General features: G+C 38.2%; 2 protein-coding genes across 2 annotated transcripts; both read right to left on the bottom strand.

Annotated features, from left to right (window-relative positions):
* Nucleotides 1–295: 295 nt before the first annotated feature.
* LOC146147846 (uncharacterized) lies at nucleotides 296–2677 on the bottom strand. The gene is made up of 4 exons (XM_083388431.1): nucleotides 2498–2677; nucleotides 2145–2228; nucleotides 1439–1501; nucleotides 296–757 (listed from the first exon to the last, which is right to left on the bottom strand). The coding sequence occupies exons 1-4, from the start codon at nucleotides 2675–2677 to the stop codon at nucleotides 296–298; spliced, it is 789 nt and encodes a 262-aa protein (XP_083244557.1).
* Nucleotides 2678–3121: 444 nt separating this feature from the next.
* On the bottom strand, nucleotides 3122–8205 carry LOC146147845 (uncharacterized). The gene is made up of 8 exons (XM_083387946.1): nucleotides 8036–8205; nucleotides 7401–7503; nucleotides 6506–6678; nucleotides 5943–6044; nucleotides 5479–5541; nucleotides 4949–5172; nucleotides 3864–4428; nucleotides 3122–3660 (listed from the first exon to the last, which is right to left on the bottom strand). Exons 1-8 carry the CDS (start codon nucleotides 8142–8144, stop codon nucleotides 3446–3448), a joined length of 1554 nt encoding a protein of 517 aa, XP_083244072.1. The 5' UTR covers nucleotides 8145–8205; the 3' UTR covers nucleotides 3122–3445.
* Between the last annotated feature and the right edge of the window lie 1476 nt (nucleotides 8206–9681).

The following is a 9681-nucleotide window of genomic DNA, read 5'->3' as shown; positions in this document are numbered from 1 at the left end:
GAGAGGTATTTGTTGGAAGTTTTACACATTTTAAGGTAAGTAACACAAACCTGCGACCATGGAACAAATAGTAGGTTCTATAGCAATAATATTCCACCTCCAATTGCGATTTCGTTTGCGGTGACATTTCAGGCCGATTTGTATAAATGGGCGCAAAGATTTTGCATAATCGTTGGCAAAGCGAATGTTTTGTACGTATATTTAAATCTATACCAACAAAAAGAGTATATTATTGCACGGTATTTTCATGTATTACCAGACAGCCAAACAGAAATTATTTAAAAAAAATACGTATTTACAGGTGGAAAGCGATAGTTACAGCCAGTAAAGTAAATCCGATAGCAAGAAGGCCGAAAACAGTTTCGAGTATCACTTTGGTTCGCGTTTCCTTTACCGAATTCCACCGGATATGCTGCAAAATCCCGGCAAGGGATGCACTGTATGAGCTTCTATTAGCGTGTGGAAAAGCCTGGTCGGGAATATCTTTCTCCAAGAAAGCGCATAGAGGATCCCAGCCCTGTTTGACGTTGAAACGCAGCAGTCGGTCGGGTGGGGTCGACTGGGTCACGTAAGCGTTGTGAGCACGGTAGGCGTGCTTGCAGAGCAGTGGGCTGAGGCCGTAGGTAAGGTAGTGCGGGCCCTTGCCGAAACGACCGCTGGACAAGCTATCGTTGATGAGGCGCATGATGTCGAAGCGCTTGCGCACAGTAGGGGAGAGAAGACGAAGAAAGTGGAGAATTACGTTGAAGTATAAGGTCTGGAAATAGAAACCCAAACAGTGATTACATACAGAAGGATAACACATTCTGTTGTAAGGATATAGTCTTACTTTAAGCAATTCCACTTCTTTCCTTTCTTTCATATCTCCGTAAATTTACGGAAATTTAGCCACTCGTTTGGACCTACTTCTACACTATTAGTTTTGTGTTTGTTTTGTTTTAACAGTTATTACAAAAGTTTTAATCCGGCAATTTATTTTTCAATAGCTTAAAGACATGGTAGCAAGGTTTTGCAAACTTTTCAAGGGCGGCACCCATCGCTGAGTTATTCATTTAGAATTACACCTATATCTGCACATGGTCCATAATGCACATTATAAATCTAGTTTGAAGTTTATATGCAGTGTTTCTACTTGATTCTATATTAACAGTTTGCTAAGAGTATACCGTTTAATCTATAAAACTTTTGTACATTGCAGAATATGGTACTACAGCTAAAACGAGTTTTGCCACACCGGAAAATTACGCATACCAGCTACACGAAATTTTAAACGTGCTAGAGATTACCAATTGTCAAACTTACATAACGTTATGAAGTAGGGTTTGTTTAAGTTCTAATACTCCTAATCAAGTTTTGTACGGCCTAATTAGATCTTTTTTTATAACAGCAACTACCGAAATCAAGTTCCAGTAATTTAGAATGAAATAAAAGCACTTACATCTCTATTTTTCTCGTAACTCTTGTACCAGACATCTTCGTCATCTCGAACGCACAGCACCACCTGCACGACACGTGGATTTCTTGAAGCGCGATTAAATAAATAATTACCAACTTTGCCCTTTTTACAACTTATCCTGGTAACCTGTTACCTTTAGTCTAGGCCTTTTCAACTCGTTTGAGTTTGTGCATTTAGTACATGCCTATTGAGATAATTCAGTGGTCCTTTGTTAGATACGAGTAGAAGGTATATTTTATATCTAAAATACAAAAAGTACTAGTTCCTTCATTGACCAGCAACAAAATGAACAGTCAAATATGTTTTTAAGGTATGAACTTTATTGTCGCTCGACAACAAAAGTTTCATTTTAAAAGAAAAGTCTGTTATTTATTATAGTTAGGGTTATTATGTAGCGGTCTGCTTTTGTCGATCTTATTTAACTGTGAAACTGCACAGCCAAGGTCAATATCAAAGAAACTCTATGACTTCCCCGTTTTACGTATGTTTAGAGGAAAAACAATTGCTAAATAAAAACGATTTTCATTCGAAAAAATTATTTTAATATGTATTATTGTCGTCATGTGTTTTGTTTACTGTTTTAGCCTGTCTTTAATAAAATGGCGCGCCAAGTATTTTATTCGAGAATGAAATAAAACCAATTTATAACGCAGAAGGTAAACTTCAAACAAACAATAAGTGAAATTACCTTGCTTTCGGGAAAAGCTTGGGCGACTTCCACAGCAAGCAAAGCACTCGGTCCGTCTGTCACAGCATCGCAATATTCCAACATCTATGCCAATATGTGACAGAACACAAGATTTGCCAAGTAGGCTAATGCGCAATCAATTTCTACTCTAAGGGCTAAGTGTTAATCAGTTTATTGTTACTGTCATTTTAGCAACCTCTATGAAAAGTTACGTTTGATTCAAACTTTTGCCACTCCTAACATTTAAAAAAACGTCAAGTTTCACGTCCTAAAAAAACGTGTTTCAAGTTTCTATCTATTCTACAAAACTAAAATACTTATATCCACCAACCACACAACATGTTATACTCCACCTTCTTTAACTGTTCAACAGGTTCCTCGTCGGTCTGTAGCAAGTGCTCCCAGGCCAATGGGCCGCCGACGACAGAGTTAAGTTGTTCGGCGATATCCCACACATCGTAACCAAGTATGCTCAGGGCCTCTTTCAAAGTTTTTGTTCCCGTCTTGTACAAACCGGCCACGATAACCCGCATATTTTTAAACGAAAATAATAAGCAAACTGAAGAGAAACTTAACTTTAAAAGGACAAGGGAATAATGCAGGTTTATTCATAATACGATGGGTGATTTTATATATATAGTTTGATCGTGATCAATTTCTGACGGCCTTTTTAATTTTAGCCTGCCTTGTCATTTGTTTAAAGTACCTTGGTATAATAAACTGCCAGCGGTTCTGTGGCTGAAATGAACTTTTCGTACAACTAATGTAAAACGTTAAACCTGCGACTAAAGAAACCACGTAATCCGTCTGGCCTAGGAAATCTGCTGAACTCACAAGTAAAAAAGGCAAACGAGTCTGGATTATAATTGGAATTTACCTGCGCTGATTGGGTAGCAATGTTTTGAGGCACATCGAGCACGAATTTGGCACAAATCTTATATTAGGTTTATTCCATTAAACATGGCATGGCTAAAAACAGCAATGGCTGTTATGCTAAAACTTACAATAAGGTATCACAAACAATCGTATTACACATTATATTGCCACAAGTCATGTGACATTTATTGCTATTAATATGACAAATCACGTACGTTAACAAGTAAATTTAACTACGCGCAACACAATGTATGTATTTTAAGGCACGTAAAATCTCTCAATAAATATTTGGTTTCGGCGATATAGGCGACAAACTATGGTCCATCCTTTTATCACTAAGACAAACTTTTGTTACAGCAATCATCAATATATTCGAAGCCGCTTTGTCTCAAGTTAAGTTTTGCAATCTTCGAACCACATTGTGGTCAATTCCTGCTTGCGTTGCCAAAATTCCTTCCATTTGCCATTCGCCCACTAGCTGGTGCCGTTGACAGTTTCCATTTTTCCCCCGGATTTTGGACGAACGATGTAAACTTCTCTTTTGGCGGTTGTGCCACTTTTGTGGCGCGCCCAGGGTTGTAAGATTGCAAACGAGAAAACCTTGGATTTTGATTCGGGCGCAAAGTATTGGCCGGACCGCCTGCGGGAAACAAAAGTGTCACAAATTATTATGATTTGTTCAGCCCTATACCTGCGACACGCGTAGGTTTATAGGAAAAAGTATATTCCATGCTGACCCATGTTTTTGTTTTATCCGAGACACGGGTATGTACGTTAGATTAGATCCTCTTGCGAAAATTAAACGAATCCAATATGACACTAAGCCGTTGGCCGGAAGCTTACCTGAAGGACGTTTGGAAATAGTCATTATTTCGCCGGTTGTATTGGAACCGAAGTGCGGTTGCTTCTGCGAGAAACTTGTTTTCACTACGTTGTTGTTGCTTTTGTCAGGGCGAGGCAGAAGATGGATGGTCTGGCCTCTGTGATTTTTCGGAGGCGGGAACTGGGACACACTCCTGGTGGGTAGGCGAGAGGTGGTGCGACCGGGTGGGGCAAACTGGGGTTCGCGCATGGAAGGTTTTCTAATCTTCGGCCCCTCCGGTCCTTGTCCGCGGTGGGTTACTGGTTGAGCGTGTTGCCTCGCATAACTTCTCTGGTCAGTCCTGGCATTCGTGGCGTTGTTGTTACCAGTGGGTCGCGAACCGACGGCGTTGTGAAATGAGCGGGAGTGCGCTGCTGCCCTTGCTGGCTGTTTATTTGTAGACGCGACGGGCAAGGAAAGCTGTTTGTTATGGTTTTCTGATGCGCCGGTCTTCTGCTGATGACGGAGGTCTTTGTTGCCCTGTTGTGCCTCGGGCGGACGCTGGCCACACGCCTGGCCTACTCTCTCAAAAGGATCCACTTCGTTCTAAAGAAACAACCAGTGTTGTTAGCAGGATGCAGTGTTGTAAACAATCATTTTGAAATGACTTACGTCCCAGTCAAGTCCTTTGGAATAAATAACAACTCAAGTCCCAGTCAAGCCATAATTAAAGAAATCAATTCCAAGCCAAGTGCTTGTCATAAAAATTGCACGTTAAGCTAAAATTGGGTAAACCCGTCCGATTATGAGCAATTACCTAACTAAAAAATATCAAAAAGGCAATAGAGGGCAAGAAAATTGTTTTATGTGCAAAAATGAGGACAAATAACCCAATTTTACAAAAAATGCTCAATGAAAACACTTAATTTTAACCAAAGTCATTTGTCTATAAGACTGACAGAATGTTACTTCAATATGGGAGTTGTCCGTTACAAAAAGCAAATACCGGTAAATATGCATTACGTATTAACAGTAGTGCTTTTGAATTTATTGTTTAAAACAATTGATTAAATTGATTTATATCTATACAAATTTAACAAACTTTATTGTTTCTTAAATTTCCTACATGAGGCAGGCTTGGGTCAAGGTCGGTGAATTTGCTTGTTTTTTCGCTCGACTCTTTCTCTTTCTCCTTAAGTTTTAACTTCTTCCTCCTTCTTCTTCGGACGCGCCTCCAGATCAGAAAGGCGATCACCAATGCGACGAAAAGTCCGATAACGATCCCGATAATATCGACTGTCCTGATGATGCCAGCTACCCTCTCTTCTTCGCTGATGCGGTAAGGCGTGTCTTTTTTAAGACATATTTTTCAATTTTAGTTTATTGAGTGAAAGGGGCATGACTGGGTTTACACAACAGGCATAATTTTCCTAACATATAATGTGACTGTACAAGTATATACGCTTCGCTATATGTACATTTACGCCATTTTAGAGCCTCTAAATAATCTTTAGATTAAATGCTTTTTTGGTTTTACGAATAAACTGACATCTGGGGGGTTCATAAATTAAACCAAATATGCCATACTCACCAAATTACAAAAAATATTTGGGAATCTCTTAAATTGAGCTACCAATGTATCGAAATCCAACTTACTCATGAACATAGTTTGTGGTCTAACAGTTCGAGGAGGAGCCTGGGTCGCGAATTCTCTTTTCGCTGAAAATACACAATATACAGGAGATAATTACCACAATATTTATGAAATGTTGCTACTGTAGAGTATAACAAAAACAACTATATGGCAGTCTTAAAACGGCTCACAAAAACTGAAGCGTTGGCTGTTTTAAAACTAAGCACGTTTTGGTTAAAACCATAGTACAAATTCAGTTTAGTTGATATACAATTGTTTCTATACGTGGCTCACTGCGTAGTTATTGGGCTCATGTCGTTTTTTGGCGGCCTGTTTGGTTTATACTGAAGGAACTTAACCTACAGTTGGGAACGTTTTCGTTGCCCTGTGATTAAAAGTTAAGTCTATGGTCTTTTAAAAAAGCTGAAAAAGCTGTACGCTCTAATCACTGCTGATTTTTCATACTTATTAACATTTTATTTCGCACCATAGAATCCAGGCTTTTTCTTTGTAGATTTGAAGCTGATCATAAACCCCTTGACGTCACTTTCGCCAGGCTGCGCTTGAAAGTCAATCCTAACTCGACGGCCTGAAATGAAACAAATATACCCACTATAGGCCTAAGGTTTTTTAAAAAATAATAAAATCAATTTTGTCAGTACTATTTTGGCATTGGCCAGTGTTTAGGTTTGTAGCAATAATGAGATGTTTTGTAAAATTGCATTAATCAATTGGCCCCTGTAAATCAACCTTTATTGTGTTAACTTACACTTGTTGTGTTTTCCTGGCCTCCCTGCGCGGCAGGGCAGTCTCCAGAAATAACAGCTAATCGAAGAACATTAAGCTACAACCTACAGGTTCTATATCTTGACCATAATCACGTTTTAACATTTAGAAACCGACAACGACAGACACAAATCTAATTTTTTTAGAAACAGTAATTTTAATCCAACGTACATATAAAATTAACCATTTTTTTTCAATTCGGATATAAAACTTTTATAAAAGCTGCTTATGGTACATATATAACTGGGACAGAATTAAACCAACCCTGTGATACGATATCGCCAGGCGCGTATTTCCCGCAGTATCGCCCTTGGGTTTTGCCCAGTTTTTCGTCGACGATTTCGACGTAATTTGCAGAGCAGTGAGCAGGGTCGTCGGCCTCAAGCTGCAATCCTTTGAAGGCGATGTGCACCCGCTTGCCTTTGCCCGCTTGTATTCTACATAAAAAAATAAAAATATATTCATGCCATAGTTAAAGCGGAAATTACTGAACTCGGTCCTCGTTCAGAAAGGTTTCTTTCTGATACTTCATTAGACTAAAATAGGTTTAGTTTAGCTACTTTAATAATAAATGTTTCAAGTGCAAAAAATCCTTAAAAGGTATAACTGCAAAGCTTGCCAATGGCCTTGTTGAGTTAAAATTATACTCAACTAAATAAAAAATATTGACCATTTGTTTCGGCCACATGAACAACATTTTGTGCATTTGTCATCTTCTAATTAAGGAACACGCACGGCAAAGATCCTTGCACAATATCCCGATTATTTGCAAAATTGTAATTAAATCATCAAATAAACTGCTCATAGACCACAGTTTTACCTTGAGGGCTGAAGATGTTTGTTGCCATTGCAAACTATAGCGTTATGCAGGACCACCGCTCATCGTATTACAAGTAAATTTTGATGTTTTTATATCAGGGTTGAAACTTAAATTGCGACAGAAAGTTTTTGAATGCCTTAAATTAACTTGCATTAACGGCCTATTTAGGCCATTAACAACTTGTTTACAGCGAAATTGGATTAAAATATTTTTTGACTTGAATTTACCAAAAAACATTTTAACCATATCAAAGTTTAGGTCAAGTCGTTTTACCCAAACTACTTGAGTCAAGTCATTTAAAAACAGTAATTCAATTGCACTGCAGTCAACTATGTTTACCTCCATGTGCAGCGCGACTGTTTGACGAGAAGCGATTTGGGATAACCTTTGCTTTGGATGTTCTTCCATCTGGCACTGGCCTCCATTCGTGAAACGCAAAACCCTGTGATGAGTATAAACAACAAGCTAGCAACGTTGGATTTGAGAGGACAATGGTGAGCGGAGAATGCGCTCAGCTCAAAAATCACTCATATTTTGACGTCATACAAATCAAACAATATCATGCTTTGATTTTGAGTGTCATCAGAGCTTACACAAAAGTAATTGGAGCGACAATTGTATTAATCCGAGTCCAGAAAATTAAACAAAACTGGTTTCTAAACATAAACAAAAAAATTGTTTAGACCAAGTATTTCCTATTGGTCAAAAAGGGTAAACATTTTTCAACATCCGGTTTACTATTATTTGTTTTCAATGATATAGATTTTTCAAATAGAACGCCGAGAGAACGACACAGACTCTTATAGATTGAAACCAAAATAATTTACAGGGTGCAATCATAACAAAATATATACCACCTAAATTTTGCAGTAGAATGTGTAGACCTCTTCAAAAGTTGTTCTGAAGGAGTAGGCCACGGGTTAACCTCCCTAAGAATGCCCTTTCGTTCGAACAAGTACTTTTATTATACTTACATGTAACTGGTTGAATTGGTGACTCGCCTTCTGTTCTTCTCAGCAAAGGTTTTACTGACAAAACAAAGGCCAGAGACTGAAGAAAGAGTGCGAAGTGAAGAATCGACATGTTGTTGGTTATTTGTAACCGAAAATTAATAACCCACTGTTACGCTACACTGACTACATCCTTGCTGCACAGCTGTACAAAATATAGAAGTTATTTAAAAACCAAGCTTCTTGGTTGCATCTGAAGGCTAACAAAGTTAGCACAGCAATAAAGCTTACTTGCTTTTTTAATAACACAATTTAGTAAGAGCTAAAATTCAATGTTCAATCTCAATATTCTGCTTACTTTAACACTAATAACTGATATGAAATCCTACAGAAATCCGAAATTGACCTCTCAATTATAAGCAAGCTACTCCAGACAGTTTTAATCTTAACTAAACCTCGGAGTGCAGTATCAAGTGCTATTGGCCCCTGGCAGTATTTCTCCCGCTACAAACGGTGTTCGTTTATAAAACAGGTACGGCAAGAAAATTCATCAAGAGGTTTAGCCATACTTGATAGCTTTTAGGCGGTAGAAACACGTAATGATGGGATTATAAGCAGTCTGCGATTTTCTTTGAGGTCGGATGTTGTACATATTGTACTTGCTGTCAATTGCACCTTAACAAACTGCTTGATATAATTTAAATCCACAACACATTACACGATCAATACAACAATATACAATTTTTATTGTAAAGTCAAATATTTTTTTGTAAACAAAAATAAAACAGAAATCCACAATTTATAAATTAATTATAATTGGACTATTTACATATTTTGTGCGCCTTTTCACTTCAGGGTCGGCCTATGCTTAACATAAATATCGTGGAAAGGCAGCAACAGGACAGGCGACGAGTGTAGTAATTCTCGAAGGGAGTTATGGTATCACGGTAACAGGTACAGCAGTGGTGGTAGCTTCTGTATTGTTGTAAATCACGCACCGGTATCCGTCTGCCACAATTCCAGCTAAAAGAACATAAATTGATATTAAAAATAATGTTATAAAAATTCTCACCTCGACACTACCCGTTTTATTTGGTTTCCGGAAAGAATGCATTATCGGTTAAAATTGTTTGTCCTTCGGTCAAACCTGTTAAATTCTGAGAATAACGTAACTCCTGTTTTTATTATCGTAACAAAATTATCGTAACACTGATTTTATTCGTTTACTTTTTAATTTATTTTAAAACATTTGAAAAATTTCTTACTTGTTAACATGTTCGTTTTAGAGGGCATCTATCAAAAGCCACATTTATTAATTTCGTAACCCTCTAAGGCTCTAAGTCAGCTTTTTATCTTTGAACAACTTGTGTTTTTAAAGTTTGTTGGTGCATTGTAGACACCTTCATATTTGTTCACCATGTTGGGTTCCTAAGTTTGATCGCTTGGTCCAACAAGAAAAAGCGACAAGATTATACCTGACGAAACTGGCTCGCTTCCAACTTGAGGTCCACACTGGCAGTCGATTTGGGTGTTGTTGGCCAAATAGGCACATGTTGCGTTGGCCGACGAGCAGGGGCTTTGGAAGCAACCTACCATGGGTTCCGTATCGGCAGCGGCACTGGTAGCTGGTGTGAAAACAAAACATAGTTTCAGCTGGTGTGAAAACAAAA

This window comes from Ascidiella aspersa, chromosome 4, assembly GCF_963924565.1.
Source record: "Ascidiella aspersa chromosome 4, kaAscAspe10.2, whole genome shotgun sequence".
NCBI lineage: Eukaryota > Metazoa > Chordata > Ascidiacea > Phlebobranchia > Ascidiidae > Ascidiella > Ascidiella aspersa.
The sequence above is the reverse complement of the archived record's forward strand: the minus strand, read 5'-3'. Positions and strand labels throughout refer to the sequence as shown.